At 39.1% G+C, this 16,532-nt stretch overlaps 2 protein-coding genes across 5 annotated transcripts in view; both read right to left on the reverse strand.

The window, feature by feature from the left end:
* f (forked) overlaps window positions 1-16,532 on the reverse strand; it is a 470,851-nt gene that overhangs the window by 145,232 nt on the left and 309,087 nt on the right. The gene's annotated exons all lie outside the window — the stretch shown is intronic.
* On the reverse strand, window positions 10,574-11,122 carry LOC135708856 (uncharacterized). Its single transcript, XM_065231033.1, has one exon. The coding sequence runs from the start codon at window positions 11,114-11,116 to the stop codon at window positions 10,574-10,576; it is 543 nt and encodes a 180-aa protein (XP_065087105.1). The 5' UTR covers window positions 11,117-11,122.

The following is a 16,532-nucleotide window of genomic DNA, read 5'->3' on the forward strand; positions in this document are numbered from 1 at the left end:
TGAGGGACGTGATTACTTTCTAATCGTTTTGATTAATACCTTTTTATGGAACAGTTTCTCTGAGCGAGTTTTTTATAGCATATCATATACAATGTGAGAACTCCAAATATAGCACTTGACAATGATTTTGTAACACATCCACATTATAATCATTTTTTTTCTTAATTCGTCAATTGCGCAATAAACCGCATAGTCATAATTTTCAATTTCCCCCAAAACATAATTTCCTTCTCAAAATAGCAACCAAATTACGGAACGGACAAACGCTTATGTCAGACTTGTCAGATCTGTGTGTGGCGATCCTATTATTATGAAATACGTTTCTTTGGCCCATTATATCCGCCCAATCATTTTTGGTCGGAAAAACTACCTACTGCATGAACGCCCAAGTTTACACTTTTTGATGTATGGCCACTCTCGAGGTTGGTACTAGACAAATCGATTGAGAAACCGATCAGCGTGAAATAGGTACGTTTTAATTCACCATCACCTTCGGAAAGTCACACAACCTCAATGCACTGGCATGTACGGCTCGGTTCGGTGCTCTTGTTTTCCCTCCGAGTGAGTTTGAATGCAGTTGTAAAATTGTAGAGAAAAGGAAAACTGTCACGCTAGTTAAGCAAACCGAATATTAGAGCGCATTCAACTGTCTCTTCTGATGCCAAGAGCAGTCGAAACACAAACGCCAATTATCGTTATTAAATGGTGGGTTGTGTTTTCTCCTAATATCGTCACCCACTGCAGCCAGTGCAAAGCACGGACGACTCCACGAGCAAGTCAGTACCTCGTGTACATTGGCTGTCAATATAATTATAAGCTCCACATAACTTTTACTACAGAGATGCGGCTGCTAACCGCATAATGAAACGGGGTAATTGGATTCTCGAATGAAAGAAAAACATTGCAGTTCGATGATGGTTAGGTTTGGTGAAATCTGTGTTTCACGAAGGTACCTGAATTGTATGACCATGTTTTCGTAAATCTTCAGGATGCTTGTATCCAGAATGCCATCTAATCCATAATCTCGGAGGCTTCTTAAAAAATCACTCGACGGTCTCCAGCTTGATGGCCTTCACCAACATTCTTGTAGTGGCACGACCTCACTGTCACAAAACTGAGAAGCCTTGGCCTCTAACCGTGGATCATTCACTAGTTGAAGGCATATTTATCATCTAGGAGGGTCTTCGTTAAGGTCCGATGTGTGCAATATTCCACAATGAAGTCATGTAGCATCTGTTTTATTTATTAACGACGTGTGTTGTCGTGGTCATTAGTTCCTGTAAGCTGTTATATGTAGATGATTTGAAAAAAATACGTGGTCGATTCGATTTCTTTTAAATCCGTGTTGGGTATATTCATCACTGCGACCCCGTTTTAACCCTTTAACGCCCGAATTATTTCACATTCATGTGAATTATCCTAGAGCATTTTGCTTTAGTCTAAGAATTGTTTTAACAAAATTTAAATTTAAATATTTATAAAACACGGACGCTTGGGAGGGGAGGATGGCAAGAATTGGTGATTGTCTGGTAGGTGCTTAAAATGAATCTTATTCAGAGAGTGAGTCACAAACGATAAGTCAAAATAACGTTCCAGAAATTGGTAAAGTATCTCAATTTCTTCATCAACACAAGGATGTTCCGGATCTTTCTGTGGGCTATTACGTGGTCCCCTGGGTCCATATTCGAGTCATAATTCAGATGTTTCAGATCTTCTGGTGGACCATACCGTGGGCTCAGGAGCCATATTCAGGTCACACCTACGAGTTCATTCTGATAAGACGTCTATGAGTGGTTTCGAAAAAACTGCGGATCTCTAGGATCAGTTTCATTGATTTACCACTTTTAAGGATGTTTCAGATCTTCCGGTGGACCATTACGTGGTCCTCAGGGTTCATATTCCGGTCACAAATCTTAACTTATTCTGATAAGACGTCTATGAGTGGTTTCGAAAAAACTGCGGAGTTCTAGGATCAGTTTTATGAATTTACCAATGATCGCGCACGGATAGGACCCGATTTTTACGGTGTGTAACAAAAGGAAATATTGAAACGAGAACGATTATTTGACCGTCCTGCCATGGCGGAGGTATGAGAACTATAAACGTTTATTTATTGTAGCATAACAAGACAACTACAAAACAAGCAATGACAATGATACGGGAACAAGTGGTGACATCTATGGGTAGGTACAGTAGCTACTTTATGTTAAGGGTAGAGGCAGTAATAGTCGCCTGCACGGACAACCACTTATATGGATGTTTCAGATCTTCCAATGTACCATTACGTGGTCCCCAGGGTTCATATTCCAGTCCCAACTCTTAACTCATTCTGATAAGACGTCTATGCGTGGTTTCCAAAAAACACACGGAGCACTACGATCAGTTTCGTGAATTGGGGTTTCGAAAAAAAATACGGAGCTATCAGATCTGTTTCATGAGTTGACTACTTTTACGGATGTTCCGGGTCTTCCGGAGGACCAGACTTATGAATTTCCAGATGCAAAATTTTACCAAAAGGTGGTCATCTATCTTTTCGGAAGACACCAGGAAGTTATCTCTTTAAATTACCCTACAATAAGAGTTTGTCCCCAATTAGCTCTAATCCCATTTGGTACGTGTATTCGTTTAACGGCGGTTCCCATAGTGCAGTCCCTATTAACCGTATTATAGGAATATTGACTGTATTTTGATTTTGTCGAAGTCTCATTAGTTTTGTTTGTTTTTTGTCGATCTTGTTTTCCGTGCTGAGCACCAATGCTACCGACACCAGGGAGGCAGCTCCCACACCTGGACCCTACATATCGACCCATCAACTGATGAACCGGGGACCAACGGCTTTACTTCGGCGTGATCAGAGATGTTATGTCTCAGAACATCCCGGTGGCGCCGACTGGGATTAAAACCAGGCCTGCTGGGGTGTGAGGCAATCACGCTTACCACTACACCACCGGCACTGCTGAAATCCCATCATTTTCGTGTAAACGTTTTGCCAATGAAAAAAAAAAATCAAATGCACTAGACTTGCTGTATTCCCATCCTGGACCACGGTATATTTGAACGACCTCTAGACCTTCATCAATCTTCATCATCTTTTTCACAGGCTAATTTTTTGGGGTTACCAATCAAACTGGGAGGGGACGGCTTCGGCGTAGTGGTTAATATTCATACCTCTCACGCCAAAGCTACGAATTTCATCCTCAGACCAGTGTCTTAAAGCGGCTATAATAATAAAAAAAACATCAAACTGGAGGGTGACCTTAATGATTGCAAATAATGTCTGGTTGAAAGTAAATTTGGACGCAGCTTTCAACATAAAACCGCGCCACTAGTAGTTGGAGCCAGAAGCATGAATTGAATTATTTAAATTGCCCTGGTGTATAACTTTGAAACGCGTGGATAAATTTTGATGAAATTTTCACCAGTTATTCGTCTAAGTATAATAAACAAACTGTAAAAAGATTCTGACTGTGGCAACTAGGGACCCGGTGGTACATTGAAACGTTTGTTTGCATTTCTTTTAAACCAGACTTAATTTTTTAAGTGCCCTGAACTACATTGGACACACCGGGACATGTCCCGGCTACCCTTGGAGAAGTGGATACAATCTGACATCAAAGTACCTATGTCTCCACTAAGCTTACTTAGCACATCATATAACATGAGAGTTCAAAACCAAGATCATTGACTTTAATATTTAGCTCCTGTAGCCAGATTATAGAGCGGTTCCAGACGAATTCGCAAATCCATTAGTATTTTTTGATAGGACTGAAAATTTTCAGAAACGTTCCTCATTACCAAACATGCCATTTTGCATCTTCATATCACCATTTTATATCGAGTCTTAGTTTTGAAAAGGGCCTATAGAAAAAAAGGTAAAGCTAATGTTCAGAAAACTGTTACTCGAAAACAAAGTGTCCAATCCGGTTTGCACCTTTGGCAATGTTGTAGGGAACATCTGGAATTATTTAAACAAAAATTAACTTTACAAAAAAAATCCACAGTTTTTTTAATTTCAAATGAAAACTTAAAAATCGTTTTACTCATAAACGAATATTTTGTTTTTAGAGGACGATGAATGCCATTGCATAATAGGCCAAGATGGAGAAATGAAGACAGTTACGATTTTTGAAAAAAAAAACTTATTTTCAACATTTATCAAAAAATATCCAAAACTTCAATTATTTTCAAACTGTGCATCGAAATAAATTTGGTAAAGAATAAACAAAATTGAAATTTAAGACAAGCCCCATTAGAGGACCACTAGGGCTAACATCTTGAACATTTATCCTTGCATGAAAAAATAATAATATTGAAGTTAGTCCACGCGTAGCTATTTATTTTTTATTTTTGCTCGAATTTATCAGATTGAATTTGAATGGCATTTGTGGATGTGAACCGTATTAACCCACGGTAACATTTTGCACAGAATTTGAATCGATTTCCAGTCTTCCACGAAGTTGTTCTGCATAGTTTTCTCAATCAAAGTCAAATTTTGGTTTGGTCAAATTGAGAAATTTAAAAAAAAATCGTGGGTATTCAAGTCTACTTTTAGGAATTGACCAATTTCCCAGCGATTCCGGATATCCAAAGGACCTTTTTCTGGCCACCCGGTAGCAGAATTGATATGGAGATGGCATATATCTTCTATGCTTATGATTGTGTGCAATTTAGAAATAAAAATCGTGGATCTCTAGGTCTACTTTAAGGAACTGACCATTTTTCAAGTGATTTTGGATATTCAGAGAATCGTTTTGTGGTCACCCGGTATCAGAATCGATGTCCCTCTATGTTCATGATTTAATGCAATTTAGAGAAAATCGCGGATCTACAGGTCCACTTTCGTGAGGGGGAGAGGTAGCTCATGGGGGAGAGGTAGCTCATCGATTCTTCCGGTTCGCCTCCTAGCATCGTGCTATAAGGTACCAGGCGATAACCAGGGTAGTTGATCGATTGCTCGATGACGTCATTTCGTTGACGTCTGCCATGGGAAATTCTCATAGCAGGCGTTGACGATGGGACGTTGTCGAGTTGTTGAATAGCAACTATCGTGGTAACTCACCGATTACCTGTCGATCTGCCAAATTTGGAAAGACGTCTGCATTGAATTGTCTCATATAATAATATTCCGCCCACTATATCACGAGAAATTGCGAGTAGCTGAGTGGAATGGAGATAAGTTAAGCATTGGGTACAGGACCAAGTCTCCCCTGGGTGGTGCCAAAAGATGAGCGCAATAGAATCATCAAGTTGCCATAAGGCACGGAATGAGACTATTGCATGGCTGGGTAGTCAAAGTCTTCCATTCGTTAGTCATTTCAGGTGGATTAGAACAGGTTTAGATTTAGGGTGGGCGTTGGCCAGATTTGGATTTTTCAGATGTAATCCTGGATAGGACCCTGTCATTGAACGTCGCGTGAAAGTGGAACTTAATGAAGGCCTAAGTACTTTTTCGTAGTTTTTAGTTTTCGGATTTGAAAGATCGTCGGTTACAGTGGCCTGCTTACTGAACAGAAAAACGCGGTCCCAGGTTCTTACATATCAAAGAGATTTATGGCAAAATCGCTTGTGTATCGTGTATTTTGCGAAACTCGTTGTTGTCGTTGGTTCCGGGTTTGAATGGGTACACACATTTGAGCAACGGTATTATGTGATATGAGGGACTCGGTGGCCTTAGAGAAACCGTTTTTGCTTACTGAGCAGAACATCATGAGTCTAATCTCAGGCCCATCCACATTCAAGATTCGTCAATCGTTTTATTTGTTAATATGACTACATGGTAATAACAGTAACTCGGTGATTAAAAAGGTGCTCGTCTGCCTAGTGGCAAACGTTTTTGCTTACTGAGCAGAAGACCGTGGGCTTAGCCCCAAGCTCCTTCGCGTTATATGATCGTTAGGACATCAATTCAGCTTATCGTTTACCAAAACGAACCCTGCTGCAAACCCAACCCTCTTATCCAACATCCCAGTGATTCCTCGTGGAAGTGCAGAGGTGTTCTCGGTTTCCATCAAAGCGAGTGTCATGTCAACATAATCCTTCCCATTCCTTTCTTGACCTGTGTTCGGGCGCGGCCGGCGCTGGTATTGCCTAATTTTTTTTTTTTTTGTTTATTAATTTATTTGATAAGGCTCAACCGAATTAACTTTACAGAGCCGAGGATTCTTGGTCACTATACAATACATCTTAAAACTATAGTCAAAAGGTACAACACAATAAACACTTTATCTTCCGCTATCCAAAAAGCCTCCTCCATCAGAACTGGAGCCGCTTCCAGTGGTTTCATTGTATGGCAAATTGTTGTACGCCAACGAGGGTCAGAGCGCGTCCATTTCAGCAATGGACGCAAAACGTGGTCAGCACTCACACATTCATCACGAAACGGTTGCTTTCCAAAGTCGACGACGCATCGACCGAAAGAACTGCTGATGAAGAACAATGAGGAGGACCACACAATGGTTGCTGCCGAGAAAACAGACGATCGCGTAGCACACATCGAGAGTGGCCTGCTTTTGTCGACAGCCGAGTGAACACTCGACTGTTGCCTAATTTAAGATCACCAGTTTTTACACATTGCTTATCTGTGTAATTACAGCTGATCTGGCAGTAGCAGAGTAGCAACCGTGGGCGGTCAATCAAGCTCAAGCTCAAGCTCAAGCTCTACAGGTCTACTTTCATGAATTGACCATTTTCCATGTGATTCCGGATATCTAGAGGACCGTTTTTTGGCCACTCGGTAGCAGAATCGATATGGTGATAGAAAAAAAAAAATCGCGAATCTATAGGTCTTCTTTGAGGAATTGACCATTTTCTCGGTAAATCAAAATTCCCGTAGAGCCACCTCTGACGGGTTTTCTCGTTCCAACTAGGCAACCCCAAGTTCAGTCGTTCCCCTATCTGTTCCGTTCGATAGTAGATGGACATACCTTTCAAATAGCCACTTAATCTTAAAATTTGGTAACCACATTTCCGAGAACCCGTCATGTCAACATGAATCGATACGCATTTTGCTCGGGACTCTTCCGGGAATCTCCGTTCCGGTAGGCCAACCACAGTTCCAATCGGATTTCTTCCTGTTCCAAAGGAGATAGCGATAAAAAATAACGATTGATCAGTGCATCTTGAGTAGGAAAAAATAACTTATTAATACCAAATTCAGGTATGAAAAGAAAATAACTGGTAACCTAAATATGATATTAGTGAGGCTGACTTAAGAGGTAAAATGCCAAAAATATTACCTCAAAAATATTATACGAATAACGAACTAATAAAAAATTTAGTTATTACAATATAACAAACGGATAACAAACGCTTTTAATGATGCCAGAATACCATAGTTTGTTATTTTGAAGGTCTTCTAATACCAATTCAATAACTCTCCTAGGTGTTATTGTATACAAACTGATAGATCATATTTTGTTATTTTGGTATTCATTTGATATTTTACAAAATATTTCGATAACTGAATAATATCAAAACAAAGTTTTATACCACAAGTATACCAATATCTTAAGATTTTCATTTGTAATCGATTAGGTATCGGTTCCTGCTCGATATTGTGGAGAACCAGCCATTCAACCATGAATCGACACGCTAATTGCAGTTAATCGCTTAAACATATAAGCAAGTTTATGATCCATATCTTATCTCAATTGTCTCCATGATACGAGAAGAGGTCTTTAGAAATTTTCTCACCCTTAGAAGTTCTTTTCTGGCTGTTTCCGAACTCAACGCCAGAGGCAGAAATTCACCCTGCTCCCTTACATCTTACATATGAATCACTTGTCTTTAATCCCATTATATTGTTTCCCCTTGAGCACATGTTGAGACCCAGATCCACTAGAAAATTATTCCGGATAAAACGCATAACCAAACGCTAACTCTCGGCCAGATTCGTCCGTTTGGGATTCGTAAAAACTGCACTTTCACCACCAAAATTCTGTAAGTTAATTTCATCTCAATTGCAATAGCAGCAACATCACTTTACCAAAACTTCAGTAAAAGCTAATTTTTCGAGCTAATTAATGGGATTACAATGAAGACCTTCTTCTTCTTCTTCTTCTTCGTATTTGAAGCTTATTGTTTATTGCATAATAGCTTAATGTGACTCTCAGCTTATTGTTCTAGATGTAATTCTACAGTTATTATTAGAGAGCTTTCGAAGCTCTAACATTTTTACATTAGTATATTTGTGTGATAAGTACAATCATACTCTATGCCTAGGGAAATCGAGAAATTTTCCAACCCAAAAAAATCCTAGATCGGGCCGAGCTCTTGCTTGCTGCGCCTTTATCGACTGAGCTAAGGGCTCTACAATGAAGACCTAGACTACTCAATATAACCACTATATGCTATCAATGCAATGCTTGTCTACGTATATTTGAAATTTTATTCAATCATATAAGTGCTACTCTAAGCAATAAAAACATTTAATTTTCCTAAATTCTCATTTAGTTGATTATCTGAGTTAATCAGACTGTTAAGAATACAATAAGGAACAAGAACTACAAGTATTCAAGGTATTCAGAAAAAATCATCATTTTTATCTTTATTGGACACAGCTGGATCGAGCAGATGCACCGATGTACTCGAAGGTAACATTTTTTTCAGACGCAATTAGGCGTAACATTTATAAAGATAAAATTTCTGATCGATGTGATCAAGGGAAGTAAAACCGTTGGTCATGAGTTGATGGGTCGATAGGTAGGGTCCAGGTATGGGAGTAGTCTCCCTGGCTTGGCGTCGGTAGCATTGGTACTCAGTACGAAAAACAAGATCGACGGAAAACAAATAAAAGAAAAAAAAGACTAGAAATTTCTAGCTTCTACGGGAGCGGATTTTAATCATCCCTCAGGATCTCAGTTTGAATCAGGAATATGGCAACTGTGTGGGAGCTGCCCAGAATCATTTCAAAATAAAAATTGCCCAACTTGCAAAAATGCAACATCAAGCATTGAGCAACCACAAGTTCGCAGATCTATTTAAAACTTAAAATGAACAAACATCCTAAAACTACAGTAATTTATTTGGTTGTAGCTAGAGAACTCAGTGACAATTATTAATATTTTCTGTCATTAAGGAATATTTCCTTGAATTTGTATTAGAATCCTTGATTTTCCTGGTCCAAAAAAGCATTCCCCAATATTCCCTAATTTTCCGTGTAGTAGAAACCCTGATGGAGACAGGAACTTGTCTCCGGGAGGTGGATTAATCAGAGTATTTCAAGGAAAACTTTGGTCCACTACAGAGCAGAGAACAACTTTGGCATATGCGCCTATTTTCGTCAAATCGAGCAGAAACTTCAAATCTATCAACGATTCCGACGTGAACGTGCCAATCTATAAGAACGCATAATATGAATATTTACATCGATTCTTCTCAACGTAAAAGAAGTGCAACGCAAAAGAAGTGCTGCAAAATCTCGACAATACACGGTGATATTGACAATTCTGCTTTGGTCACTCATTTGAGCTAACAGTCAATTGACAATGACAATGCTGTCAGTGACGAACACGTGCAGATTATTTTATTAATTGAATTTGTAACGAAATTAAGTGACTTGAGCAAAACAATTATGTGTAGCCGTTAAAGTGAACAAGCATCTACGCCCTGAACTGATTGGATGATAATAAAGTGAATCAAAATGCATGAAATTACACTTTTTGTTACTAGTTGAATCTTTTTCATTGACGAAAAATAATGAGGCTTTGACGAAGATTTCAAGTCTGTCAGTGACTATGTGAAAAACAGTTTTAATATCGCGCGTAAGTCTGTCAATGACAAATCTCAGCACTGCCGCGAAACCGTTTTATCTGTCTTCATCCGTATGCCGAAGTGAATGCAATGACGTTTCAATATGTTTGTACGGAATTGAAACTCGTATGACGGAATTGGAATCAAGAAGCACTGTTAGATTTTTTTTAAAATAATAATGTATAATGTATGAAAAGTAGCACTGCATTCCATCGTGGATAACGCTTCACCAGTGGAGCGTTTTCTATCATAAATTGCAACGTAAAAGCATGTGCATTACAAAATTTTGATTGTTTTTCGCTTATGTTTGTTTTTTTTTTAAAAGACATTTTTATATAGGAAAAAAAAAAAGAATGAATTTTGTATTGAATCGCATAAATTTGAAACACGTCAAAGGTATGGCCTCGTTTTATCTCCGTCGAATGGAATTACAAAAATTAGGTGGCATTGAGTGAAATGATGTTAATTATCACCTCTATTTGCAATGATATCATTCGATATTTTTGCAGGGTACTTTGCTTTGTGATTTTCAATTATCGAAATATTGTATGGTAACAGACAACGGTTAACGTCTCATTACGATAGAATCGCGTGATATAATATATCTTGGACTTGTCTAGAGACCATTGTTATGAGTCAAACCACGAAGTGCAATTCTCAAGGAACAGAAGAAAAAGTAATAATATATACACATGGTTAAATATGCGCTTGCATTAATTGAAATCAATGACGGTGATGGAAAGAATGTTTTCCAAAGAGAACACGCCTCAAATGTTATGCATACTCCATGCTGCATTAATTGGATTTGAACAATATCCTATGCCTACCTTATAATGCTCATATCGGTTTTCTGTTCTCCATTCACTTCACTTTTCAACACCTCCACCGGGCAGTAGCCGTCGATCTCGTCCGGATCATCATCCATCGCCGGTGCTTGTTTGCCATTCTCCGAGCTCAATTTCAGCTTCTCCGAACAGTGGCTTCGCAGACTACCCCCGGAAGCAAAGGTACCGTTGCTTACTCCCACTTTGGTTCCCATTGTTACCACCGATTGTTGGTGCTGCTGTTTTCCATTGTTTAACTTTTCACACTTGCTATACGTTACACTTGAACTTACACCACCACCAGCAGCGCTGCCCTCGCCAATAATCTTCATTGCAACTCCCACGACACTTCCGGGACATGGGCTCCCAATCGAGCTGGGACTGAAGCTGCCACTGCTGCTGGTACCAACCGGAGTGGAAGTTTTTCCCTCGCGGACTTCGTTGCGAAGATATTCAAACTCCTCGTACGAATCCGAATCACTTTTACCCTTGTCAAACATGTCTTCGAGCTGTTTATTTTTCTTTTTTCGACGTGATAGCATACTCAGTAAACTATTAATTATTGCTATTTTGCTGATTCTCTTCAGTAATGAAAGCAGCTGATACTCGCGTAATGTTTTCCTCAATCTGTATTTCTTCTTAATTTTGAATCACTGATCACTTGCCTAAGCTGGGAAACGCATCGTTCGTGGATTTGAATCTGTTTGCGAATTAAAAAAAACACAGAAATTGAGACCAGATTCGATCTGCGGCTTCATTATGGCAAACGGAGTGCGCTGAACAGCTGACGGCAGCAGAGTGAGCCCTATCCGGTGCGAAATCTCCAAGCCTAATGACATTCCATCGAGGATCGAAATGTGCATGTTACATATGAAAGAATCTGCTAGGTGATGCTCGTCACCTGATGCATTAAATTCGTACCCGAATGGGACACACAGAGGCACGAAGAAATTAAACTGGCATAAGGAGAAAGTTTTAAACCCCAGCCTAGGGTAATTAGAGCTAGCAAGCATCGAAGCAGATTACAATTATTGCTATTATTATTTTGAGAGTGTTGTTTCAGGGGCGCTTTAAAATTTACTGCTAAATTTCAACGTTTTTCTACTCTTGTTTTTGCGTAAAGCGCCCTAGGCTTGCCATAATTAATTAGAGAAGGTAAGTAGAAGATGAGCTGCGGTCGCAATTCCACAGGCATACGATTTAATGTGGTATGCATTTCGAAATCTGGCAGCTTGCCGTTGAAGAGCATGCTGTATGACAGTTAATGTCTTGAATCAGTGGATTACTGAATTGAATGAAGTGTGAAAGGTGCTGACAGATTTCGCATATAGCGTGGGGTTTATTGTTGAGTAATTTTGCGTAACGGTTAAATGATCGTTTTAGTTGAACTGCGGTATGTAATCTATATGCAATAAGCAAACAAATAAAGTCATCACAGTAGTTATATTCAATAAAAAGGCAAATTATGTCCGCATTATGAATTTGAAATATTTTGCACAACATGATTAATGAAATATAATGTAAAATAAAATCAAATTACATTTACAAGATCAGCCAATTTAATCTATGTTACTTGAGCACCTACTTTCTACTCATTTTCGCACGATTGGTACATTTATCAAAAAGGTTTCGCTTGTACACGCAAAAAACGATATTTTCATGCACTGCTGGTGACATAGTAAAAATAAGTCAGCCATCTGATTGTGGTAAGAGTGTAAAGAATCAGTGTTTCTACATGAGAGAGAGATATTAGAAGCTGGTAAGATATGTTGGCTATGGGTAGAGTACAATGAAGCTACAATCATTTAACCCAATCAATGGCCCCGTAACGTGGGTAGATCACCTTTTCTTGGTACGTTACGGGATGTAAGATCTACCACCGATTCCTAGCCTTGACTACTTCAAACTAGGAGAACATGATTTTTCAATAATCAAAGGAATACATCTTAGTCCTTGATAGTGATAAGTCCTCGGGTTGCCTTGAAACAAGGTAAACATGAGTTAGTTAGTCTTCACATATGTGATTCCTAATATTCTATTCGTTGTTCCCTAGTTTCAAGTGGTTAAGACTAGGGTTCTGATACATGGTCATTATCGGTGTCATCGCTTATTTTTGTTACTAAGGAATCCAATTTTGACTGACAACGGGGCACGCCTTTTGAGGGTGTTCCAACACTCCGAAGGGTATAAATAGCGGAACCTTTCAATTAGAATCGATTCCTTGCGATGAAGGCAAGAATGACAACTGTATCAAAACCGAATACTTCACAATTTCTCAATAGTGATGGAGTAATACAATATGAAATAAACTAAGGACACGGCCGGGATATACTACAATAGATCAAATTACTGGTCGCAGTGGTGTTATGTTTCGAGCAGAGTAAAAAAAAACCAATCAATGAGGGTAACAAGCGAACACATACAGGAATCCGCCGAATAATGCAGTGAATGGTGCAGTCTAAAGTCTGCGTACAAGAGTCACGTCAATAGAAAAGCAGTATAACTCGCATCACAGTTTTCGAAAGAATCCGTTCCCTTTCTCTTGGCAACAGAGGACTTCTGCATCAACTTCAAATGACTTCTGGGGTGAAAAGAAAAAAATAGCGGCTTTAGTAAATCATTATCAGGGATTTTGTCGAATTATCATTATCAGGGATTTTGTCGAATTATATCAACAAATATTACAAATCCTCATTACCAAACATATCCCATGACAATTTAGAGCTCACTGCATCATTTCTTCGATTATATTTTATATTTCATTGCAATACCTTTCGTGGAGCTGCACGATAGGTAGCCGGTTTGACAGTCCAATAGGTAGACTTGGCTTCACTCTTGGCGTGACTCATTATACACTTCTAGTGTCGTCCACCTACAGCTAATTTTATATGTGATTAGGGTAAACCACAAACTTCATCAGAAAATCAGCTCCATTGGTTGCAAGACAGCCGAGAAATTGTGGTGGGTAGACGGCACCACCCAACGCGCTATTCGGGTAACAGCGTATCTTTTGCAATAAAATATTCAGTCATTTAACTAAATTAGTTTCTTGCCCATCTCACCTTCGAAAAGCATTGTCGAGCCTGAATTTAGTGTACAAAAAAATAACAAATGTTGTTATATTTTTTGTTTACGTACTTTTATTGAATTTGTACTTCGCTTTCGACAGCATGATACAGACTACACTGTATCTAACAAATTTAATATAGGAGAAATGGACGTAATGTCGGCCTAAATGCCCCTAAATCGATTAAATTTTCAAAAGCGACCCAAAATATCCATCCCAATGACGCGTTCATCTAGATAAAATAGACAAATAGCAGATTTTTAGCGATTGGCCCAATCTTAGATCCATAGGCCAACATTAGAGCCATTTCCCCTATTCCTTGAAATAGATAAGATATCTGCTTCATTATGGTAGTTTAATTTTAAATCATTTGCATCATCTAACATGATTGCAATGCAGGTCTTACTCGGTTATCCGCAATTGACAACAAATAACAGCATTATCAATCAAATCAGCATTATATCTTTTGTCTGAAGGTGGTATTACCATAGAAGTAACTTTAAGACCAGAAGGTACCGAAGAAACTGTCGGATTTCCCAGATTTCTCCATCTTTTCAATCTGTAAATTGATGCACACAACTGAACTGAACTGTTCTTGTTCACGTCTGTCTCAAAACTGATCAAATTATCCTCTCTCAGCTCTCAATTTCCATGGAAGCTTTCCCGTTTGCGATGCTTTAGCTACATGTTTCTCTCAGAGACGTACTCTAGCGCTTTTGAGAGATTAGTGCTTTCGCTTTATTTCTCCTTTTCACTCTCACACTCTCGCGTTTCTGAGAGCTAAGTGCTTTTGTTTTATTTATTTTATTCACATTCTGTTTGAGGTAGCAGGCTACTAGGCTACACACGTTTATTATTATCACATGCATTATTATATTTGAATACACTAGAACTATTATTACTTTTAATTTATTATCAACATATATTATCTACAGAAACCTGCTCAACTTTTTGGCTCAGCTCTGGTACTCTCTTCGGTCCCAAGCCAATCGATGCACCCCTCGAAACATAGGAAAATCCACGAACAAACAAAGTGTAGTACTAGAATTTCGACCAGAATGGGATACGTTAATCGATTTGCTTTGGAGCCAATAGTCAAGTAGTGAGACAATTTAAAATTGTTAGTTTCCACCGGTTGGCATTACCTACTAGCCTATTGGTCCCAAGCAAATCCAGTAACTTACCCCATTCTAGTCAAAATTCTAGTACTACACTATGTTTGTTTTGATTCGCTATGACAGATAAAATGAGGGGTTCGTGGATTTTCCTATGTTTCGACGGGTGCATCGATTAGCTTGGGACCGAAGAGAGTACTAGAGCTGAGCCAAAAAGTTGAGCACGTTTCTTCCGGACCTTCTAGTCTTAGAGTAACCTCTATGCTAGTAGTACGCTTGTCACATATCAATTGTAGAAACTTATATACGACTTATTTCAGTCATAAACAAGTTGCTATAACTTATTGTGATGAAACTGTGCTACTCGGGCGATTAGCTTGGGATCGAAGAGAGTACCAGAGTTGAGCCAAAAAGTTGAGGACGTTTCTTCGGGACCTTCTAGTCTTAGAGTTACCTCTATGGTATTACTTTGCGCGATTGATTATTATTCCTTAGCAAGAGTTCAAATTGTTATGCATCTACAACATGCCCTAGTAGCACGCTTGTCACAAATCGGTTGTAGCAACTTCTATACAACTTATATCAGTCATAAACAAGTTGCTGCAACTTATTGTGATGGAAATGTGCTACTCGGGTGAGCAAATGAAAGTTTGCATCGTTGTATATGAAAACATTAAAATATAACGAAGATTTTATTCACGATTTCATGCTTTAACCAATTAATTTCTAAATAATTCGGAAACGACAGGCTGTGGAGCTTTGGTGTCTAGAGAAGAGAAGCTCATTTTTTAAGATAAACAACTTTTCTTAAGACATGAAGTTTCTACAATATCACAGTTAAAAGTTAGATCGTTGGGAGCCGAGTTTCGAATCCCTTCGGATACGGTGGTGTTTTAATTTTGCTCTCGGTTTTGTGCGTGCGTTCATTACGTTGTTTTCGGCTGCTTTTGCCTGATTAGCGTTGGCATTCTGCCTTCCGGACGGTTACGTGAGTGATTGGTGGTTTTCTCGCTTTCTGGGAAGTCTTAGAATCGAGAAAGAAAACGTGATCCATCATGTTTGCAAGCATCATTGTTTGTTTTTTCTTCACTTGTGCTCCCGGAATAGAAATTTGAGGCATCGTGAGTGATAGTTTTTAATTTCAGTTTTGAATAGTTTTGTGTCAGCGAGTGCAAATTAATCTCCACGACTATCGACCGTCCTCAGAATTGCCCCCCCCCCCCCCAAGGGCATCAGTGTTTTTCTCACACATGGCTGGAGAAAATTGGATCATTCGGGGGAGACGGTTCTTTTTTGTTTGTTTAATTTTATTTTAAACAGGATTGGAATTTCAATTTAGGAGCTCGGCTAGCTTGGAGGCTGCCGCTTTGCTTACTGAGTATAAGATCGTGGGTTTACTCCCAAGCTCTTCGAGAACAAAACAATTACTATGTATGGTCGCATCGCCTGCTTAAGCGAATCTTGACCCATCTCCTACCAAACTATCCAGCTCCGTAGAAACTATGGGGGCGTCGGAGAGTCGCTGGCCTCCCGTTAAGTAGATGCTACATCAGCAATATCCTTGCTATCCCGTAACGGAGAAGATGGGCGTGGCCGGCAATGGTAATTGTCATGCTTTTCCTTTTCTGAACTTTGATTGGAGAACTATTCATTCCCAAATAGTTTTCCTTAAGCAATCAGAATAAGAACGTCAAAAGTTGATACATGACAGTTGCCAGTATGCAATCTACGAATTATTTCATTACACACGCAACGCACGCAACGTAATGCAACGCA

Source organism: Ochlerotatus camptorhynchus, unplaced genomic scaffold (assembly GCF_037179485.1).
Source record: "Ochlerotatus camptorhynchus isolate MF236.1 unplaced genomic scaffold, CSIRO-AGI_Acam_v1.1 ptg000336l, whole genome shotgun sequence".
In the NCBI taxonomy this organism is placed as follows: domain Eukaryota; kingdom Metazoa; phylum Arthropoda; class Insecta; order Diptera; family Culicidae; genus Ochlerotatus; species Ochlerotatus camptorhynchus.